General features: G+C 39.7%; 1 protein-coding gene across 2 annotated transcripts in view; it reads right to left on the bottom strand.

The window, feature by feature from the left end:
* Window positions 1-24,343, bottom strand: part of rab11fip5a (RAB11 family interacting protein 5a (class I)) — a 53,764-nt gene extending 29,421 nt beyond the window's left edge. For both annotated transcript variants that reach the window (XM_041813491.1, XM_041813493.1), the window contains exon 1: window positions 23,623-24,343. In XM_041813491.1, coding sequence (XP_041669425.1) covers window positions 23,623-23,999 — 377 coding nt within the window. In that variant the 5' untranslated portion in view covers window positions 24,000-24,343. The remainder of the gene's footprint in view (window positions 1-23,622) is intronic.
* Window positions 24,344-24,626: the final 283 nt, after the last annotated feature.

Here is a 24,626-nt window from a genome sequence, read left to right as displayed (position 1 = left end):
GTGTTAGGACTACACAGCCCTTCACATGGAGATTTTCCAGAGTATATTTTCATCTACCAAAGAGGCGCCCTGCAGAAAAAGTTTGGGAAACACTGCTATGTTGCTACTTACATACTTGAAGAAAACTCATAAGCACATTTGCACTAATTAATGTAAGCTTTCTTATCTACCTTATGTCATTCTTCCACATCATTGCATATTTATATTTTCTGACCATGTTGTTTAGCATCCTTGCACCCTTTGTACTCCTACCACTAGTGCACATGGACTTGTATATATTTGATAAAATGTCTTATTGTACATATTTCAGTCTAAAATGTCAATTATTTACCAAGGTTTTATTTTGAAATTCAATGCATAATAACTGAACAAGCATACTTGTAAGCGTACTTGGCCAATAAACCCACTTCAGTTCATCAATATTGCAATCAAGTCTCATTGGCTCCCTGATGTGACATTATTTTAAATTATGGCGATGCAAAACTGGCTTAAGTATAGGCCTATGTGATATCTTGGGGGCATGAGCTCAAATGGCATCAGCACCAAATCAAACTAAAATGCATCACCTTTAACCATCAGCTTGAAGAAATAAGACTCCAGCTGTAATGGGAGAAGCATGCAATCATAGCATAGCTGTATACTGCAGCAGGACACATTTATTCTTCAAGTGTGCAAAAAAGCACCGACCAGTGCTCCCAAACTGATTTAATATTAATATTTAACAAAAATGTTAACACAATGTTGAAATCGGTGGTGCAAATGGTAGAATAATCTTCATCTCTAACTACAGTGCTTGTAAAAAACAGCTCACCCCTTGGATGTTTTACCCTAATTGATTTTATATTAAAAAAAGTCATGGTCAATATAACTGTGTGGGGTTTACACATCCATCCAAGTGTATTTAAAGGGTGATTGACTATTTAGAGCAGCAGCTGCAGCTCCATTTCTCTCTCTCCTCACACCGAAATGTCTCTTTAAACACCGTTATTTGCCCATGTAGTGCGGATATCAACCACTAAACATCAGAGATAAAATTTGTACTCAAAGTCACAGAACAAAACAGCTGAACTGAGAAATAGCGTGCTCTCACTTAAACTTGGCACAGAGCTGTGATGCACAAGCTGCACAAATAAGCTTTCTGAGGATCTCTGTCAGGAGTGGATAGACCAAGAGGTTTTCCTTGTCAAGGAGTGAAAGAGACACAGAATAAACTGCTTTTTTCTTCACAGAATGAGACCATTCTGCCTTGAAATGTTCGCAATAAATGGATAAATAAATTCATCAGACTTAGTGTGCAAGATTTGAGTGCCTGATGTTGTTCTAAAGGGTTAAAGATCAGAAAAATGCATCCAAGAATGACGGTGTGTAACTCTTAAATTTGATTTACACTGTCTGAAAGTGAACTCCTTTTCTGTTTAATCTCTGTATTTCTACAGCAGTGTTACTCAACCCTGCTCAACCAAAGAGCCAAATTGTCGAAAAATGCCTTTATAAGAGCCACAATCTAAGTGGTGAAAAGTGGCAAAAACAGCTTAGATTAGCAATAAAAATAAGTTATAGGTGGCAAAAATGGTCCAAAATTGGCAAAAACTTGGCAAAAAAAATGAAAGAAACGTGACTAAAATGGGTAAAAAGCAGTCAAGAGTGGAAAAATAGGGCAAAAAAGTAGGAAACAAGTGGTATTTAATGGCAAAAGGTAGCTTAAATTGGCAAAAAAAAGTGTGAAAAAATTGTGAAAAGGGGGAAAAATGGGATAAAAGTGGCTTAAAGAAGTTGAAAAAATGGGCAAAAAATAGGAACAAGTGGTATTTAATGGCAAAAGGTAGCATAAATGGGCAAAAATATGTGAAAAAATGGTGAAAAGTTGCAAAAATTGGATAAAAGTGGCAAAAATGGGAAAAAAGTTATGTAAAATTATGTTTGAAAATTTAAGCCTCCTGTAAAAGTCTGGGTAACAAACTGATTAATGTGATTAATTTCTGAGGTCAAAGTTTCCCTTTTTTAAGTTTTTCCGGGGAAATAATATTTCAAATCAAGACATAAAATAGCTACACGTTGAGTATCGCTGTTCTACAGCATGTGCCTTAAGTGTTATTTTGCTCCAGATACCCACCAAATAGAGATGCCTGATATTAGACATGCCGATATCTACAAATTCATTTGAGTTGATATCAATACCGATATTTAAAAATGCCTTTCGGACAAGAAATTTCAGCCCTTTTGGATACACTTTAAGGTTTGAGGATGACCAAGGAAACAAACTTTAGTCCTTAAAAAACACTTTAAACTTTAAAGAATGAGGATAAAGAAAGAAAAAACCTCAACTAACATAGGTGTGTTGGTTCAGCTTAAAAATCCACTAATTTATTATATGGACAAAACTTACAGTCGATATATGCTGAACTACACAGGCAAAATATTGGATGTAAAAATATCGGCAGAATTTTTTATATTTAATGATACGGATACCAGACCGATAATGCGGTCTACCGTCAGCAGAGACACGTCAGTCTACATAGAGCAGATGGACCCAAACAGGAACAAGAATTGAAAAGCATCCGGTCAACTTCAAAATCTACACAATGCACGGACCCACAACTGCAAATCTCATCCCTATATCAACGTTACCTCTCATCTTGTAGCTTGGACAGTGAATCTGTCGATCTAAAAGGACCACCCCTACTTTGTCTTTCATTTGCAGCAGCTTTGGGTTAAAATACACCCAAAGATATGCAGTGTTTTCAAAGCCTTGGTGCTTTTTGAACAGGACTATATCTTTTTAAATGCTTCATGGTGTTAAAAAGAGCAAAGTTCTGCACATTCTGACAACTTCCCTCCATCCTGTCTTCATTTTTCTGTTTGCCGTTGACATTCTTGAGTTCTCATGTGTCTAAAACTGTATATCAGCGCTGAGGCCTTAAACGCCTCTTAGGTGTGGATTCGAGTTTCACAGCGATGCTCCAACAATAGTATCAATCCTCCTCCTGATTCTGCAGCCAACTCCCTTCAGCCAAGGTGGGGTTCACATTCCAACACAGAACCAGGGCTTTCTTCTGCAAAACACCATCGGCTACTATTATTACCATAGTGTGGAACACACTAAGTTTATAATTTAGGATGCTATTTATGAGAAACAAGCTTCTCCAAAGCATTTACTCGAAGAGAAAACCTGCAGATCTGCATCTATATTTACATTTGCATGACTTGATTCTTGACTAAATTAACTTTTTGAAGGAGAAAACAATCTTCTGCTGACTAAAACCATCTGTAAAGCTATTTCTGTTGTGCTGAAACTCATTTTTGTTTTAAAGACTATGCCAAAAAGTTCCTCTTTACATGGATGCACCTGCGATCGTTGGTCATGTGACTCTTTAAAAAGCCTGACAGCAACAAAATCTAAATGTTACGGACATGAGGCCTAAATACAGAAATTGCAACACAGCAGCCTACATATTAAACCCACGCAGTCAGGCAGAGCAGTCTGTTAGAGAAGAGGACCCAGTTTCCCTACAGCATCAGCCCACACTGATAGTTCAACACCACTGCTCTGATATTGGGAGGCTTTTTTGGGTTATAAATACCTAAAACACTTGTGTGCAACAACAGTCCTCATATCCCAAAGTTCGGCCTGTGTTTTGGTCTTCGTAGGAGTCATTTTTTTGTAAACAGTCCCATTCCTGAGCTGCAGAGCATAACACCAAACCTATCAGCTTCCCCATCTTACAAAAACAGGAAATCACAACACTCCACCCGTCCCAGCGTGACACCATCGCCCCCGCCTCTTCCCCCCCCATCCACGGAGGGGAAGACAGAAGAGCCGTCGTCTTACTCCAGGCTTCAACTTGGAACAAATCAATCCCCAGAAACCTCCCTGCAAGGCAGGACAGGCCTGAAATTACAAGACAAGTAGGCTATCAACCCATTTTCTCCTGCCTGTGCTGGGTCTCTGTGGAGCTCTGTGTGCTCGGTGGTATCACAGCCAGACAGAAGAGACTCTCTGAAATAAAAATGGAGCCAAGGGCAAAGGATCTGTGTCGACCGTGGGACTTAGCAGGGCACTCGATGCATTGAACACAGGCTATTGTATTTAAAGTTCAATCGGGCTGAGATATTTCTTTTATTCTACCAGAGGAGCCAAACATAGCTGTGAGGCTCGACAGCTTTGACTTTAGAAACATCTTCAACAGGCTTAAAACAGTGAAAACAGAAAAGCTGAGGCTGTAGAGCAGAGCAGTGAGCCTAAAGCTAACATAACAATGCTAATATGTGGATTTCAGCTGGTGTAATCTTTTACTATCATTGTTAGAGCACGCCTACAGCTGCTGACTGGCACTAAAAAGTGGTTTAATACAGTTTAATAAACATTTAAAAGGATGGTGGTTGTAAAGGAAGAACCAGAGGGTCGCCCAAGTAAAAAGGATTTATCCTCCGAGCAACAATGCAACTGTAATCCACCAGACCGCTAACACCATGAGATGATTTGTAATTCAAGGATTTACTGGTCAGGGGTTTCATGGCTCACTGTCAGAATCAGTCGGACAACACTCCAGTAGTGTACGGTCACAAAGATGACATTTGGGAGGATTGCAGTTGCAGAATTCAGCCAGTCCTGTTTTTATCGTTTAAAAGTTGCGATCCAAGTAAAATTAATAGCTCCAGCATAACAGCACCACTAAACAATCAAGTAGTCAAGAACCTCTCAGCTAATATTTTCAGGAAAATAAAGAAGCACAGCAATTCTAACACACTTGACTGTGTTTTTGGTCTGCAAAGTTGACTTCTGGGGGGTTATTAATGGCTTAGGGATTTCAGAGCACTTATCCTTTCGGTAGGGCTCAAGTATCCTGTGTTTACTTCAAATTTAATAATGCTACCTAAATATTTAGGTACGCATTGATGCATCAGTTTAACATTATTTGATATCTGCCCTGCTGACAAACATCAGCCATCAGCAGATGATGTTGCATGAAGGGTCACATATTATGCAAAACACACTTTTTCATTAACCTTGCAAAGCAGATGGATACGCCCGTTTCCTTGTTTCTCACTGGTGAATCCTTCTTGCAAGGCTCCCAACCATTTGGGCCCGGTTAGAAAGTGACAGGACCAATCAGCAACAAGGGGCAGTACTTTCAGGTGCGGCGAAGTCTTGAGCAGCAACAAGAGGCCGGTGCAACTATGGCGGAAGAGATTAGCATGGATGCTGCTAAAGCGCCAATTTTATCAGACCTTGACAAAATTTCTTTGTTAAATGAAGAACAAAGAACAACAGTGAGTTGTTTTCTTTTCAAAAAAGACAAAAGTCGTGTACTGACATGTCCACAGTTACCATGGTTCGCGTTATTCCCCGGTAGCTGTGCACACGCACCTCGGTTGTGGCTATGTCACGTGTTTTGTTGCCATGATTGGCCCGTAAAGATGTGACAGACAAAACGTTCATCCAATCACACTCTGAGTTTTTTTCAAATCCTCTGCCCTTTCCCAAATGCTTAGTATTGAAGGTTTTCCAGATGGATGTGTGAAACAAATCAATCGGACTTGTCAGGTTACTCTTTAATGCTTTTCTGACAAAAATATGTGCCCCTGGCCTGTCCACAATCACCACAAAAATCAGACCCCCCCCCCCCAGAAAAAAAAACAGTTTTTGTCCCCTCATGATGTCATGTGGGTAGTTAGCTATAAAAATCCCTAAACATCAAATAAAAACACTTTCCAGATTTTTTCTGTATGTAAATGGATGGAAAACACTGTACTGTCATTTGCAACTGACCAGGGTATGACGTACTTCTGTATACCGGTAACCAGCTAAACCGGGCCAAGCATACTCCACAATAACGTCCAACTGGCAGTCAGACAGCTCATTAACATTTAAAGCCACAGACACAGAAACAGCTAACTGAGCAGGGCTGAAACAGAGGGGCTTTTAGACATGCAAAAATCCAAAAGTGGAGTGTTTCTTCAGCAACAAACTTCACAGGCATGTTTTGGAGACCTCTGAGATCAATATAAACTTTTCATAAGGCGTAAAATATGTGACCTTTAACAGATATCAGCAACCAATGTCTATCTGTAGTGCCCACCTTACTCAATGCTGCCAATGCTGAGGGGGAAAAAAGGTGTGTTGAAAGTCAGTGGGAACACAAAAGCGGTCTGGGCACCAAAAATACTTTTATAAGGTGCCAGTAAAAGATGGGATATAAAAAGGAAACCAGTGGAACTTGACACATAAATCTTAAAATTCCATAACGTATTTCTTGCCTTTTTTTGGGTGGCAGGGCATCAAAATGAAGCATCAATACCTGTGTTAAAATTCGATCTGTAGGTGTCGCATGCATTCTACGTCATCACTATTTTTTGATACTCATCTCTAAACCCGACTCACCTTTCTAGGATACACTTTTGAGGCCTAGAGCTCCTGTGCTCTGAGACAGGATTCCTTGACTTTATTTTCATGTCTCTTGGTGATATTTCCTTGAATTAAGGAAAATTTAAGCTATTGAAAAAAAAACCTAAAGTCTACGCAAACTATCATTGGCTGAGGGTGAGTGTTGCCAGCAATAAAAGTTCCTTTTTAAGCACGCAGGTTCTTACAGCTGATGCAATAAAAAAGTTAAAAAATAATTCTTGCAATTTTTTTGGCGTGCTATTCTGCAGAGTAAATATTCAGAGCAAATATCACACCAAAGAAACAGTCCATAGTACATTCAATTTAGGAAAAACAATGACATTTGTTCTCCTGAAGTTTGAATTCTTACTGAACAGATATCAAAATTCAGAGAGCCGGGGCACTGGTGGTCTAGGGTAGGGGTTCTCAACCTTTTTAACCCCCAAAATAAAGGTGCCACAGACCAGGGACCCCCACTGTACCTGAAGGTTGTTGAACAGCCATGCACAATCAAGAATAGTCATATGGAAACAAGGCTGCCCATTAGGAGGGATAAAAGGGAAGGTTTCTGGAACCAAACTGGGGGCCCATGGAGGTCAGCAAAATCATGGATTATTGTGAAGCTAAGCTGTGAAAACCATGTTTTATATTTGACCTAAATAATAACCACTCTTCTTAAGGAAACAAGTATCTCTATCTATTCATTTGTGTAGTAAATGGCCTTCTTAAAATGAAAATAATTTTTGTTACTAACATTTAAAGTGGGTGAAAAATTGCTTAAATTAGTTAATAATGGCAAAAAATTGTGGAAAAGGTGTTGAAATTTGATTTTAAAAGGACATAAATGGGTTAAAAGTGGCAAAAATTAGATAAAAGTGGTAAAAAAAAATAACCAAAAATTGATTAAAATGGTAAATATGGCACATAAAGTGGTAAAAGGGGATTAAATTGTGACTGAAAGGCTTTAAAGTTCAAAAAATAGGGGGAAATTAGGTGGACTGGGATGAAAAATTGATATTAACAGATGAAAAATGGGATGACTGTGGTTGAAATAGGCAAAAAGGGGTGTAAAAAGGGGTTAATAGTGTCAAAAATTAGGCAACAATAGAAATGAAGTGGCAAGAACTGGTTTAGAAGTGACAAAAACAGGCAGAAAAAGGTGGTGGAAAGGGAATAAAATTGACACAAATGGGTTTTAAGTGGCAAAAATGTGCTAAAATTGGCAAAATTTGTGTTGTAAAGTGATGAAAAAGGGTTAAAATTTGGGAAAATTGGTGTAAAGTGGCAACAGTGTAATTTATAAAATCCTCTTAGATTTTTTTTTAAGGCATCTGGTCACTCCCTCTCAGTCTCTCGCGACCCCCAATGGGGTCCCGACCCCAAGGTTGAGAACTAATGGTCTAGGGGTTAGTTCACATGGCCCATGTACAGAGGCTGTAGTCCCCAAAGCAAGCAGCCCAGGCTCCCTCCATCCTCTGATTTTTCCCTTGAATAAAGGCCAAAACCCCATGATCAATCTTAAAAACCATACTGAAAAATCTGAGAGTGGTCTCTCACTAACTACTGATTCTTTCATCATCAATCCTACAGTCACTAATAGTGTCCAATCAGAGCAAATATTACTGAGCGAACTGTAAAACCTCGAGTCCACAGTCAGCTGACAGCTCTGGGAGGATTTACGGCTTGTTAGTGCTGTAACTTTGTTTCAATCATCAAACACAAACTTTTCGTTTCATCTCTTATCGACAGCAGTCCACAGACCCTTCAGGAGCTCTGTGGGTTTGGCCGGTGACATGGTCTGGATTTCTGCCTCATCAGCAGTCGTAGCAGACTGGCTGTGAGTCTCAGACCACATTCCACATCTGGACGAGATGAGCCCTAACCTCAAAACCAACTTTTCTGCCAATACTTTCACACAGCTCAGTTCCGTATCCTGGAGACACACAGGACTGATGAGAGAAACATCAGAGAACAATAATAGAAAATTAAGACTCAGTCAACTTTACACACACTTGACTGACAGCTGGAAATAGAAGTATTCAAATGTAAAACACCACTTTAAAACACAAGCAAGTGCTGATTTAGCTTCATGCAAAGAAGAGCTTAACTCAAAAAAGTGCAGTATAAATGAATCACTTAAAAGGTGTCTTCTATGTGTAAGAAAATGAATATCCTCATTAAAATACCTGACTGCTCATTTATGAAAACATCCTCCTCATTTAAAAGCTACTGGAGTGTGCGGTTTACCTTTAATTTAAAAGTAAACCTGAGTTAATGAGTTAAAGAATCGCCACAGAGTGAAGCTGTTGCAGCAGCTACAAACATCCTGAGAATGCTGTCGGCTACAAAGCTGCAACTTTAAAATGAGTTCTGCAGGACTGAGTTATTGTAACACAGAGTGAATGTCAAGGACAGTTTCAGCTCTGCAAAAGATTATTTTTGAACTCTGTATTCATGCTTCCTTCAGCTCTGTCACATCAGATCTACTTCTGTATTAGATGACTTGTATTCTTGAAATAGAGCTGTCAGAATTAGTGCATTAATTGTGATACAGTTTAGACTCATAACTGGTGCATTATTTTTTAAATTGCATTAATTGCACGCTCTATAGTCCCTTTCAGCACACTTTGTCTTAGTGTGTCAGTGTCTCCCTGCAGCCACAGTGATGTAAAATAAGTCACCACTGCTCCTCCATGACTCATTTCACTTAAGGAACTCACAGAAAGCTCAGTGGACGAGTCAGGAGTCATCTGAGCCTCATGTTATCAAACATCTAACTGTTCCCTTTAGTGCTGGACAATTAAACTAACTGCAACTGCAATGTCAGGCTGTGTCATTACATAACTGTATAAAAGGCTGCAATTATGTCAGTATTAAGTATTTAAAAGGTTTACTAAAATGCCAGCAGAAAAAGTTTACAACAATTCTGCTATTGTACTTTGTAGACCTATCTTTATTTCTTTAAAAAGAAAAAAAACTTGTATTTTTATACTACTACTTTATTTTGAAGGCAGTACAGTAAAAACCTACTGTATATTTTATGCTACTACTAGTAGTATGTTGAGAGTTGAGAAGTACACCCTTCAAAACGACTATTATTCTCTGCATGTTCCTTGGAAACCACAAAAGTAAACTCCTGACACGATTTATGGATTATATCCTAATTGCACATTATCACCAAACTGTGCAGCACTAATTCCCATATTTCCTTTTCAATCCAGAACAAGTTCCCCTTCATGGTTAAATCTCAAACCACAACAAAGAAGGCAGATTAATCACAATTAACTATAGAAATTCTGAGAGGAACCATGGTTAAAAAATGTGATAATTTGATGGCCCTACTTTAACAAATCCTGATTGATTTTCTAGAATAGTTTTCAAAAGACTCTAGGGCTGATTATGCAAAAGAACTGTTAAAATAGTGATAATAAAGTAAGCTCCAAATCCATGGCTTTCAAAGCTGCCATGCATGTTGGAGATACAGGAGACTGCTGGCACGTTTTGATGGGAGTTTTGAATCCATGATTTTTACTTTTTTTACTTTTTAACTCATAATTTTGACTCTTTATTTCACATTTATAATTTTTTTAACTCATAACTTTTACTGTTTATCTTATATTTATGACTTTTTATCCCATATGTATGATTTTTTTATCTCATAATTTTGAATTTTTATTTCATATTTATGATTTTTAGTCTCATAATTTTGACTTTTTATCTCGTATATATATATTTTTATATTATTTGTATTTTATACTTATGACTTTTTATCTCATAATTTCACCTAATAATAACTCATGATTCTTTTTTTTCCCCTAACTTTCACATTTTTCTTTTTTAAGTGCCAGCAATGGGCTTCCATAGATGTCAATAGGCCAAGTAAAACAGGAAATATGATCATTTGCATTTGATATATAAAAATGTATTTGATACATAGGGGACAGTGGACCATACTGTACAGGATTGGTACTGTAATTTTTTATAATTTATTGAAGCATTTTGTAATTTCTTTAAAAAGCATTGTGCACATTCCTGAGTGTCCAAACAAAAGTATTAACAAAATTGGCAAAATAGCCGTGGACCTCTAAGGGTTTAAAGCGATGCATGTGCAGATATTGGCTCCCTGTAATCATTATTGTTTATTTTACTCGTAACTGAGATTTAGAAATAGGCGACTGTTACAGTCTTGGTTGAATTACCACAGAATGTACCAATGTAAAGGAAAGTATTTTTTCTTACTTAGCCTTGTCTCTCTGTTTACATTAGCATGTTTGCTATTTCCCTCACTCTCAGCTCTGACCTGACCTGAACTCCTACAGAAACAAAAGAGACTTTATGAGGTTGTCACAGTGACCTAGATCCTTCTTTGTCTTCTCCTCAGGTGATAACACCTATTAGGTTTCCTTACCTTGAACATAAAGTCATCTGAGTGTCTTCACGCCTTAGCTTTACTGATCCTGCATGATGGGAGATTATGCTGCAACTGCAAAGCCTCTAAAGTAAAAGAGAATCTATGTGAGTAAAAGACAGGGGTCCTGCTTTGTTTGTTTCCCTGAAGTTAATCTGATAAATCTCCAGTGAAAAAGTCTCCAACCAACCAGCTGACGTGCGTTTGCATTATCCAGGATGACTTATCAGGTCGCACTGTTACGTAACATCAAATGTCCATTAGACTATATGCTCTCTCTGCAGCAGCAGCTTCTGTCAGCTCTTAGGAGGATTTTTCTGGATGTACATCACACTCACTCTTTCTGCCTTATTCAGCAGATGGAGGTTCAGCTCTTCAGCCTGCTTCAGAAACACTGAAACGGCATCAGAGCTTCTCCTCCTACAGATACACAACACAACAAAGAGAGCTAACACTGACAGCTGTGGAGCACAAAGGAGTGGTCAGAAAATACCAAAGATGACACACGTGAATCATAAAACCAGAATCCTGATCTGCAGAGAATTCCAACACTCTCTCAGGGAGGAAGTTCATTATGAGGGGAAAATGTGCATGACAAGCTGTAACATTCAGTAAAAGCTTCACAAATTAATGTCTTTAGTGGATAATGTGGGTGTCTTCCTTTTTTGTCCATGGTGTGATAATCTGGCAGGGTTTCTGTAGTTTCCGCCTGAAAGACCCTGCAGGGGAATTCACCAGACGCCCACCTTTCCAGGAATCTGCTCGGCCCTGATAGCTCAACACGCAAAACCACAACATCATGCCATCCTGTCAGTTAATGTTTTATCTGCCTTTATTTAATAACAAAACTGCTGAATAAATACAGATTAGAAATGTGTGCAGATGGCAATGGAAATGAGGGAAACATCACTGTTCTTTAGAGAATAAATAAAGGTTTGGATGTTTACAGTGAAGCTTTTATAATGTTGTTTTTGCACTGCTGTTGTTCCAGCTTAACTGTGATAAATATGCTTAAAATGGTTCTTTGCAGGGTTTTATTTGTTTCCTGTGTTTGTAAGAAGATTCAATTTCTGGAAACTGACTGTTTGTTTGGACCACCAGTCACCAGAAAAAAAGCCACTCACATAATCAAAGACAGCTTTGTTAGCTGTAGTGAAAAACTTATATGGACAAAAGTATTTGGCCACTCCTGTTGATTATTGAATTCAGGTGTTTCAAACAGACCTGCTGCCACAGGTGGATCAGATCATCACCTAGCCATGCAGTCTCCATTTACAAACATCTGTGATCCTAACTTGGTTGTTCTGAAGAGCTCAGAGACTTCAAGCATTGTGCTGTGATGGATGTCACCTTTGCAATTTGACAGTTCGTAAAATTTTATCCCAGCTGGATATTCCACAGCCAACTGTAAGTGATATTAGAAAGTGGAAGAGATTAGGAACAACTGCAACTCAGTCACATGGTGCTGTGTTCCAACTTTGTGGCAACAGTTTGGGGATGGTCATTTTTCTAATCCAACATGACTGCCCCAGTGCATAAAAATAAGACTATAAAGACATGGTTGATGAGTTTGGTGTGGTGACAGGCCCACATGGAGCCCTGACCTCAACCTCCAGCACCTTAGGGATGAACTGGAACAGAGATTATGAGATGTGTGAGAGATTGTGGAGGCTGTTATATCTGCAAAAGCGGGGGGGGGCACAACTCCATATTAAAGTGCATGGACTGGATGGCATAATGGTCAGGTGTCCGGATACTTTTGTCCACATAACGTATCTATATCAATATAAAAAGTGACCATTTCTATATTAGATCTAATGTGGTCATTTAGGTTTACAGAAGCTGGGACGTGTCTTCTCATTGAGGCTGCCATAGGTTGCGAGTTCAATTGCCAAAACTCACCTCTGTAACCTGGAAACCCCCGACACTTGGCATTTCCAGCAAACAGGCACCAGTGCTGCTCAGCACCGCCCACCTCCACAGCCTCCTCCTCAAAACTACTTCTAGTTTTGAATCAGAGGACTTTGTTGAATAAAAACTACACATCATATGGCATATTTACCAAACAGAAAACCAACGTTCTGTTCTCATTCATTCATTTCTCATAATGACGAAGAAAAGCATTTCAAAGTGCACTTCCATGTTCACGTTGGAAGCAATGACAGAGCGCATATGCATCCAAGAATTAAAGAGCACATGCACATTCTCGGACCGCTTCCAGCATGAACACGGAAGTGGTTTTTAAGTGGATGTCTCCCTTTTTATAAGAAATTTTTGAATGAAGCAAAACGTCTGTCATCTGTTTAGTAAAAAATGCCCGAAGAGTGTCGTTTAATTGAGTGGAGTACTCAATTCAAAAAAAGACAAAAAATCTTCGGCACAGATGGCCTGGTGGTTGGGTCATGCCCGTTGGGTCAAGCCTGTGGCTCCCTCATCCCTGTTTCTGACTCTGTCTGTTTTCCTCCTCTTTAAGGCATACAGAAAAAACAAAAAATATCTTTAAAGATACAAAAAAACCTGTGCTAAAGTGTTGTTACTTCAGTCTGCACCTCTATCGTTGCCTCTCTAGTTGAATCATTATTGTTTGTCGAGTATGTGGAAAAAAATCATCTTCTGAATATAACAGCTCATCTTCTATCTAATTTAAACTTCTTCCTCTAGTTCTACTGAGTGTGACTGGAACATGATGATTCAGAGGAATGCTGTATGGAGACTTATGAGTCCAAGAGAGAATAAAACCAGTCAAAGGTCCAGAAGAAAAGAGCTTGTTTTGACCTTGCACATCTCCATTTACTGTAATGACCCAGTGCACTACATCACTGTGAAACCTCCACCTCCCCTTAATAAATATCAGAAACTGTAAAGAAACGGAGCTCTAGCACTTTCCTTGGCCCTCCACCTCTGCAAAAATACATAAAACATAATTTCCTTTTCCATGCCTTGCTTGTGATTAGTTGAAAATGGCACCTGTTTTTTTTTTACTTCCTTCCATCTTATCTGAGAAGCTTATTGATTGCATTCACTCTTTTTTTGTGCGACCTAATTATCAGATTTTACAGCCAACATTCATCTCTACCTCTGGGCCTTATCAGCATGCAAATGGAGCTGACCTTAGACAAAACAACAACCTTGGATGAACAGCTTTAAATTCAAGGGTGCTACCTGGAAGGACCCAAAAGTATGAATCATCCTGAACTTGACCAAGGACTGCAACCCTGCACAAATCTAGAAATCAACCAGAGGACGTGTATATCAGCGCTTAAAGGGCTTATGCATTTGGGACAGACCTAAAGCGCCTATAAAAAGTATTCACCCCGTCAGATGATTTACTCATTTTATAAATCCATCATGGTCAGTATAATTTGGCTTTTAGACCAAAAAACATTCTATGTCAAAATGTAAAGAGATTTTTACAAAAGTATTATTAATCAATTATGTACAAATATGCATGTTAAAACAAGTGACTGCATAAATACTCACCAGCTTTAAAGTGACTGACCTAATTCAACAGAGATCCAGCAAATTGGAGCTATTAGTCTCACAATTAGTGAAATAGGGATCACCTGAGTGCAGTGAATGTGTCTCAGTGACTGCAGTATAAAGACACCTGAGTCTGGAAAGTCCAGTCACTTGTTATCAGTTTTCCTGGCTACCATTACACCATGAAAACAAAAGAACACTCCAAGCAACTCCAAGAAAAGGTAATTGAAAAGTATAATTCATGGGATGGATACAAAAAATTTCAAGGCACTGAACATCCCCCAGAGTTCAGTTAAATCCATCATCAACAAATGAAGGAATATGGCACATGTGTAAATCTGCCTAGATCAGACCGTCCTCACAAACTGAGTGAGCGTGCAAGGAGACAAGTGAGAGAGGACACTAAGACAACTATGACTACTCTGAAGGAGTACCAAGCTTCAGCAGCTGAGATGAGAGAGACTCTGCAGACAACAACTGTTGGCCAGGTTCTTTACCAGTCAGAGCTTTATGGGAGAGTGGCAAAGAGAAAACTCAGATTAAATCTGGACTAGAGTTCACCAAAAGGACCGTGGGAGACTCCATGGTCAAGCAGAAGAATGTTCCCCACACCATCCCCACTGTGAAGCACGGTGGTGGCAGCATCATGCTGTGGGGATGCTTCTCAGCAGCTGACCCTGGGAGGCTTGTGAAGGTAGAGGGTAAAATGAATGTGGCAAAATACAGGAAAATTGTGGGGGTAAATCTTATTCAGTCTGCAATAGAACTACTACGGGAGAAGATTAATTTTTCAGCAAGAAGATGAAACAAAGCATACAGCCAAAGCGAGCCAGAAATGGTTAAAAGAAAACAAGGGGAGTGTTCTGGAGTGACCAAGTCAAAGCCTAAACCTCAATCAAATACAGACTGTGACTGGATATGAGGATAAGTAAGTCTAATGCAGGACTGTGAAAGTGAAACTAAAAGATGTGATCTTTAAATAAACCTTAAAAAGTAGTTTTAGAGTCATATCCAAGCCAAATGCATTAAAATCATAGTGGATTTGATTATTCAACATAATGCCAGAACTATCCGAGGTAAACTGAACACAAGCTCCCCTAGTCTTCTTCTTTAAAGGTCAACATGTGTAAGCAGAGTTGACCGTGAGACATGTTGCTATTGACCAGCCCAGATCCACCAAATACCACACAGACACACTGAATGTACCAAGATACCAAACTGCTGACACGTCAACATCACTAGCCGACTCTAACCTTCAAGTGACCAGCTCCAACAGGAGGAGGCTGGTTCTCCTTTCAACTCACACTCACAGCTCTGTCTGAGGGTGAGACTGAGGCAGGGCCGCTGGCTGTCTTTTATAATAAAGAACCTAAACAGAAACATAAAAGGAGGAAGATTTGAGCTCATTATCAGGTCAAAATATTCAACGTGTGCTCAGTCAACAGGGAGTCAGAATAAAGAGGGAGGCTCTGAGTATACTAGACTGGTTTTACATAAGGAAACATCCACATGAAAACACAATAGAAACCTAATATAAACACAAGTAATGCATTTTTAATTACTCAGCCAAATCTGATAATTGCTGCTTGTATTCAACCTGAGCTTGGTGATTTATTTTAAGAGATTATTTTGTTGTTTTTGTTTAAATTCCCCTCAAATCCCAGCAGTGATCAATAAATTAAACTCTCTGATGGAAAGGGAAAAATCCCGTAGCTGTGCGGCTGCATGCCTGGAATAATCAAGGTGATTAGACGGCTTACCTGAGCACATGCACAAAATGCTTATGCACTGAGTTTTCTATAAGCTTAACCTAGCCAGCTGCTTACACATGCATGACAGAGTCTGGTAAGTTAACAACCAGAGTTTCTGCATGAATCATCTAGTAGTGAAAAATTAGGTCCTGCTTTTAAAGGCATGTTTATAAATGTTAATGACTTCACTTGAAGGCTTTTAGATTTAATTTATTTGCTTCAGCAGAAGTAAGGTGATACTTGAATTAAGAAACTGTATTTACATTGAAACGTTAAAAGAATAAAAATATGGGTTGTTGTACGTCTGCAGATCAAGTGTAAACCTCGGAAAGTTGCTGCCTTTGTCTGGTGTGTGATCCCAGAGGAGTTTAAGGCTGCTACAGCAGGAGGTCACATCATTGTGAGTTGAATTTTTTTAGTAGGGATGCACAAAATTATCAGCATGATACCTGCATCAGCAGATATTAGCTGAAAAGGTTCATTATTGTATCAGCAATATGAAAATTTCTGCTGATATTTAAAACCAATATCTTGGCAGTAAGTTTATTAAAGAGCCTGTAAAGTGAAAATAAATCTGTATTTAGGTTTGCTGTATGGCTGACCACTGTGTTATGAACCCCCAAGCCAAATTTCAGTCAAATTAAAAAATCACTTGGTTTATAAAATTAAGCTTCAAAATCATGAAAAATGAGGCAGTAAAATCTGCTCCAGGATGGTGTGGGCATGTCTGTTGAATGAGCTGAAGCCACGCCCACTTAGAGAAATACGATCCTCTCAGATTTAAAAAATGCTACAATCTGAATGGAGGAAAACACTCAACCCGCCCCTTGATCTTACGGTGACCTTATGATCGGAGGGCAGCTGCCTGGCTCTGTGCCAAAGAAGAGACAAAGTCAGTTTTCTGGCTGATAGATTTGGCAAATTTACCTCACAATGAACAGGAAAACAGCATTTAACTGACTGTTAACTTTCAGTAAAGACAGGTACATCAGCTAACAACAGACTGTAAAGAGATGAACTGCTCTGTGATTTTATATTGATGTGTTAGAGGGGCGGGGTCATTCCCTACTGTGGGCTGATGACATCACCAGTCCACATATTTGCCCCGCTAAAATTAAACCAAGCCAGGAGAGGTGAAAACTTTCTAAGGGTCTAAATCCAAAATTCAGTCACATGTAGATCTCAGTGTTTTCACATGTTTACAGCAACCATATTCCAACATATTTAGAGTGTTAAGACATAAAGTTTGGATTTTACTTTACAGGGTCTTTAAGTTTTCATTAGGACCAGCAGATCTTTGTCAACTTAAGCCAACTTTCTCTTTGTTCTTCCTTGAACTTTTAAGTTTGTTTTAAGTACTAAAGTTTTAGGTCTGAACAACAACAAATACTGGTACTAAAATCAACAATTTGCAAACATTGGTATGTCCGGTATCAGCAAAAATCCATTCCTTACTGTAAGGATGAGACCAAGAATTATGTACTGTATATGCTGCACCATGTCGTAACTGCATATGAGCAATAGACATTGCATCGTATCTCTGACTTCATCCTGACTCCATTTAATATTTAATTCTAGGAATGCCCAGTGTTAGATTTTTGCCAATTTGCCTATGTATATTAAGGTGGATTTTACACTAGGGGCCCAGTCCTGGATCCGAGTACACTTCAGCCTGAAGTCCAGTTTGTTTTGGTCAATGTGAATGCAAATGAACTGCACCATGGCACTAGGACCTCTTGGGGAGGTGGTCTCAGGCGTGGTTCAAGTGGACTCCGAAATGGTTGGGATGAGATGTGAATGCAACCCCACCTGGATATGGGACAGAGAGTCATGTCAGCTATATGACTTCATCGTAAAAACTAAACTTCTGTCCCCCAACAAATGGTGGAAATCATCAGAATCAAGTCAACAAATGGTCAGTCATGACTCACTTTACAGAGAAACACAATTCAGAGTCAGCAAGTGTACCAACTCTCCTGGTACCTTGTCATCTACCTCTTTCGTTGTTCCTCGCCCAGTCCAATGCAAGTGAAAGAGGCCATAAACTACTTCCTGTTTCATGGCAACCAAAAAAAAAAATTACCTTTGCCATGCCTTTTCACATAGACTTTTGGCCTTCAAATATGTGTAAGGTCAATGAAAGGAATCAGTGTAATTAAGCTGCTTCTGCTGCTGACGCTTGCTTGCATCACATGGGGGCATTTAATGGCAGTAGGAAAATAAGGTTGCTGCTGAGTGGTCTATCACAGTTTCTACCTTGTAGCCCTTCACTACACTCCAGGCATGCATAAAGGTTATAGGTTCTAAATGTACGCTGTTGAGACGTTTTTACTGAAGCCAGATAGAGTAACCTTAGAAAGTATTTACATGCTGACAAACTCCCCCATAGTTCCGGATGTTTCTGTCAAACTATCACTGGAAGTTTCCCTTGTATTTGCTGTAGAGCCAAAAAAGGTCGCTACTGCGTTTCTTTATTGTTTGTTTAAAAATATTAGTTTTGCAGATATTGTTTGCGGTATTATCAAGTGTGAAATATTCACAGACTGCTTAGCCTCTGTTGTTAGCATCCTCTATGCTATGTTTGCTCTGCCAAACTCAGAGGTTTTCAAAGTTTCTTTGCCCAAGGCAACTTGAGATCAAGCCATGTTCATATCAATGCAAAATAGCCTCTTAAACATTTGTCAAAGTTTTTGAGTGGTTGTAGTAATAAAGTATGGCTGTAAAAACAACCATAGCACACCTACAATTGCCTCAAGGCACATCATTTGGGAACCACTGGCCATATAAATGTGCACAGAAAACTAAGACGTAGCACACTCACATGTCTACTATAAACACAGAACAGCACAGAACTGAGCTGTACAGACCATCCACATGGACGGTCCATTGTCACTGATGCCTGATGTAGCTATCCGAGTCAGAATAGGATGGGCACATCCCTATTTTTGATTGAGCATTTAAGTAATTCTCTACTAGACTGTTGTCCTTTAATACAGTAACTAATGTCTATGTGGGAGGATGTAAACAATGAATCATCACAACTCATGACAGGTTGATGAAAGCTTCCTATAACATCTACATGATGCTGTTTGCATCTATGAATCCAAAACTATTTTTGCATGTGCTAAATTCTGCAGATATTGAAAATAAAACAGGGTAATTTAATTTGCTGAAGCATGTGTCAGGAACAAAAGTCTAGTATCTCCACTGTTAGGTGCCTCATTTAACTATGATGCATTGCTGCCAGGGGAGATGTTTGAGTTAACAGCAGTAAAATCATAGTTTATATTGTTTATTTTGAAAGCTAACATTTTCAGACTTGTTGTCTCAGAGTTATTGTAGTGAATGTAGGACATCATGAACAACAGAGCTCTGAATCAACAAGGGAAAGTCAGAGCATCAACACACTCCTCTCCTAGCATCATAAAAATGATATTCTGATTAAAAATAACAGAAAAGTGAGGATGGTAGAGTCCTTTAGGCTTTGCTAATGCTTAAGCTGTTTGATATACAACATCAAACTTTCAATCACGTCCTCATATCAAGATTGTTCTCCTATGGGTGGGGTTTTTAAAACAACATGTTATGCTAAAAATACTTCCGAGCTCTGGGATCATGAATCCGTTAGATAATCCCTGGAATTGGGACAGGCATTAATCCCCCCCCTCTTGTCCATACGTCAGGCCTCAGAGTGGGCAACAACATTCACATACCTACAACAACAGAAACACAACAAGCATCTAGAGTGGAGGCGGCTCTGTAGGAGTGGAGGAAGTTTCTAGAAGGGGGGAGCCTTCAGCTTCACTGGTGTGTATGGTGGTGAGCTGTTAGAGTGGTAGGAAAAGGCAGCAAGGTACTGCATATATTGACTGGATTATTTTAAAATCAGTATTTTTATAGAGGAAATAAGTGTGATGTGATATTGGTTGACCAAATGGCAGTAAAGGACACAATGCACACCTTGTCTTCTCAAAGCTCTGAGTCTTTCGGGTCTTAAATAAAGCTACAACTCTGCATTCTCTCTGATCAGTGTCTCGGACTAAACCACATAATAAATAAATGACTTGGTCCATCCAGGGCTGAAGGAAAATAACCAGTACTGAGTTGTTTTTAAGGGTGCATGATATCGTAAGTGTGATATTGTTTCAGCAGATAATAGCTTAAAAAGTTAATAACTGATTTAGGCAAATATAAAAACGTATATCTTTATTAAAAGCCAGTATATCGGCTGTATATATCAGCAGTAAGGGTTGAACACTTCAAGAAAAAAATACTTTTCCAGAGTCACTGGAAATTATTTAAAGGAAATGCAAGGAGGGAACAGGATGTACATCTTCGCTTGTTAGCTGAATGCTAATACAACATGGAAAATGCCATTAACAGGCTGATAGATTTAGCATTGCTTCATGCTACCTATCTTATTTGGCAATACACAGTTTAATAGATAATTTAACTGTTCATTTACATAAAAATGTTTGGTAAAAGTTATAAATTCTAAAGTTAAAGGAAGTGAAATTTCTTAGCGCCTCAGCAGTCGTCAGACATGACTGCTGTTTCTGGTCATAGTTCATTTAACCAGCAGCTGTCTGATGTGATACAGTCACTGTTTGCTAGTAGTATCACATTAAAACCAGATGCTGGCAAAAAATAATAAGGAGGCCAATATTTCTATATTGAAATAAAAGTGGCATGAAATATTGGATAAGTGACTGACTATACAAAAGGCTTTGCTCTTGCTTTGCTTCAGCTTATAAAGCCATCAGCAAGTTGATGGACTTTTACATCAAAATATCAAATATTGCCCAAAAATCCAACACTGTGCATCCTGATATCATATCTGTACACATCCCACTTTATAGAACTGTCTTACTGTAAGTAAAGGGACCTGACTTATAAGCTTATATGATGATCATTAGGTTTTGAAGGAAAGACTAAATCATCAGCAACCATCCACAGAAAGTGAATTATGATGTTTGAATCCAGCCAACTGCAGGTATATTTTTATCAGTACATGTTGTTATTAGTACAAGTGGGTATTGTTTGGGTTTTTTTCCAATACTGGTACTAAATCAATATTTTTTTGTCTATTTAGGTGCCTAGACAGTGCCTGCATCAATACTTTTTAGAGAGAAAAACTGGTAAAAGGCAGTAGGTAAAATATATTGTCTTGTAATCTTAAAGACCCTGTGAGATCCAAAGTTTTTGTCTTAACACTTCAGAAATGTTGGAATGTGGTGGCTGTAAACATGTGAAAACTCTGGGATCTACATGACACTGAATTCTGGATTCAGGCCATTTCATCTCTTTCCTGGCTTGGTTTCATGTGGGCGGGGCCAATATGTGGACTCACAATGTCATGAGCCCAAAGTAGAGAATGACCCCGCCCCTCTAACACTACAATATTGTGGAAGGAAGCAGGGACTTCTGGTTCATTTTGTGCAAAGGAATTCAGTCCTGTACTCTTGTACCATTCTATAATGTTAATGTTTCATTGCAAAGTTATAGTTATGCATGTTTTGTTTATCGGTTCATGTTTTTAGGGGAAAATATTTTTCCAAGTATGACACCATAAGTGAGGGGGTTAATGCTGCAGACTACCCGTGTCCTGAGTGAGCGTGGTTTCAGCTCATTCAACAGACACGCCCACACCAGCCTGGAGCAGATTTTACTGCATTTTTCAGGATTTGAAGCTTAATTTTATAAACTTGGAGATGCTTTATGTGACTGAAATTTGACCTAGGGGTTCATAACACAGTGATCTATCATACAACAAACATAAATACGGATTTATTTTCACTTTACAGGGTCTTAAAAAGCCTAATAGCTTAAAAAGATGTGAATAAAACTTAGGAGTTAAGGTGTAACTTTAAATAAGAGGCATGACACATTTGGTGCCTTTCATTTGGAGAAAGGACATTAAAAGAAGAACAAGGAACAAAAGTGGGTTGTTTTCTTTTCAAAAATGACAGAAGTCGAGTACTTACATGTCTATAGTTGCCATGTTTCGCGTTATTCCTCACTAGCCGCGCACGTGGAACTCGATGGCAGCTATGTCACGTGTTTTGTTGCTCTGATTGGCCCGTAGAGATGTGACAGATAGAACGTTCATCCAATCACACTCCAAGTTTTTTTCAAAGCCTCTGCCTTTTCTCAAACGTTTCATACTGAAGCTTTCCCAGATGGATGTGTGAAACAAATCCATCTGGCGTGTCAGGTTAGATAATTGGCCAAATGCCAAACATCGGCCTCAATAATCAGTCAGGCTGATGATCAGTCCAGCCCTAGTGTTTATAGCAGAGAGCTACTGAGTAAATCCCTGTTTGATAGCTAACTAGCATAGTTGTTTCTGGTGAGGGAAAATTGAAATCAGCAGCATATGGGACCTTAAAAGAAAACTACTACACCACAAGTCTTATTTAAAGCATTTTTTAATGTTTATTCAAAGGTTCAACTGATTATTGAGGCCTTGAGTGTTTGGCTCATAACCTGTATCAACATTTTAACTATTGCTGAAAAAATTTTTTTTTAAAGTGAGCTACTTTGGCTATGCTATGAGGTAAGTCTTCTTCTCTGGCTTTGTTTTTACTATTGCCCCGCCTACAATGCTTACTAATTGGCAAAGCAGTTCACAGGTAGCCAATCAACACTGAGAACTGAGTGCTACAGACACAATGACTGTATGGCATTTGTTTTCTTGCTGCTACTCTGCCATTTCTTGTGTCGACAGAGGTAGTGCTACACTCTTTATTCTGCTTTAATTTTCTGATCATGCATGTGTCATATTTGGCACATATTGTTTATCATAGTAAATTATACCAAATTGTTTCTAAATATAAAATATCAGTCTCATGAATTATTTGTAATCGGGATCAGCCCAGATCCCTAGTTTATTCAGCTGGTTTGTCTGACATATTTGTTTTATAGTGATGTCATCGCTCCTGGCAACCAATCATATCCTAGAGGGGATGGGATTTGTCATGCAGGTAACAGAGATTACAGATGCCTGTCAGACAATCAAAAAGGAAGTGAATTTCCAGAAGAAGATTACTGGATGTCACAGCTGAGTGTTGATAGATGCTAAGAAAGACCAACTTTGAAGTGATGTGCATTGTTTATGGAAATATCTCTCATGGTAAACTCTCTCTTTTTGTTTGATTTGACTAATTTCTGGTTTTAAACGGAGGTTGGTACTTTTGAATCGTTGCACTTGAAGCTGTAACATAAATTGAATCGTCACCCTAAGAATCTTAATGGAGCATATTGTCCCAGCCCTACTACGTCTCCTATAAAAACATCCAGATGCATCCTAAAAAGTGGACTACCCAGCCCTAGTTTGGTGTCTGAGGGAGGAGGGAGGGTGTGTCTGCAGGGCCCTGATGTAGCACTACAGATTTGACAGCTGTGTTTATATCTGAGGAACAAACTCAGACTGGACAAAAGCAGGCTGCATAGCGGAGAAACACCCTGATGAGTTCAATGAGCATGGGAAAACTGAGAAAGTAGTGGAAGATGAGGCATGTGCGTGCAGATTTTAGGAGATCTGCAGAGTGACGCCAGTCACACAAACACATTTGACATGTTTATGGAGATGAACTTACTCGTTCTTCACACATCTGGTCTCATGAAACAGCTTATCCAGATGGATGACCGCCTGTCCGAGGAACACGTCCGGCCCGATAAGTGCTCGGTGCATGACGGTGAGGACCAGCTCGTTGCTCCCGGATGGATAGTCGCACCGCCCGCCGCTCTCCAGCACGCCGGGCTGCAGCTCAAACGAGCACTCCTCCCTCCACTCCGGCTCGGTGGTCTTCTCCACCACGCCGGTCGAGTATTTCTCCTTCCCCAGCTGGATGATGGTGTACACGTCGCTGGTGCCGTGTTTGCCCTTGCCCCGTAAGCCTCTGCCTCTCATCACCGTCACCTGGACGTGTGTCGGTAACCATTTCTGGTCCTCCTCCACGGTTAGCGAGGACATGTCCCCACCTCCAGACAGACAGACTGCCGCGACGAGGCGAGGCTACCGTGGAGAGGTAGTGCTGGTGTCCGCCGCTTCCTCCCTGCTTCCTCTGGCTGTTGTTCGGTCACATCAGCTCCGCATTATGGCTGTGTGCTCCGTCTCGGTAAAGTTTCCCTGTCTGCCGGTGGCTCGTTGTCCTGGCTTGCTCCTGCGCTCTGCAGCAGCCTCTCTCTGCCTCTCTCCTCCCGCCGTGCTACGGGCCTCTCTGCGGGCAGCGACGTCACGCCTCTATCCTCCTTCTTCTGCAGGACGAGGAAGTTCAGATCCGACACAACACATGGGCAGTCCGCGCAAACACCACAGCACGAGTGTGCAGGAATGTGGGGTGTGATACTCCTCCTGCTGTTATTACTCATACAAATAACTCCACTCCTCTGAAAGAATGTCAAACTCGTCTATTTCGGCTGCTGTGACCGTCTACACTGCAGATACCCTGATGAAGGCCTCTGTAATACTACCAGCCACAAACACAGCCTTGGAGAAAGCCATGTAGCCTGCAGGGGTGGTTTTAGTCATTTTGAGGCCCCAGGCAAAGACTAAAATGAGGCCCTTCTATATTTAACTAAAACAATTACAGCAAGTGAC

Source organism: Cheilinus undulatus, linkage group 18 (assembly GCF_018320785.1).
Source record: "Cheilinus undulatus linkage group 18, ASM1832078v1, whole genome shotgun sequence".
Lineage (NCBI taxonomy): Eukaryota > Metazoa > Chordata > Actinopteri > Labriformes > Labridae > Cheilinus > Cheilinus undulatus.
This window is presented reverse-complemented; position numbering and strand designations above follow the sequence as displayed.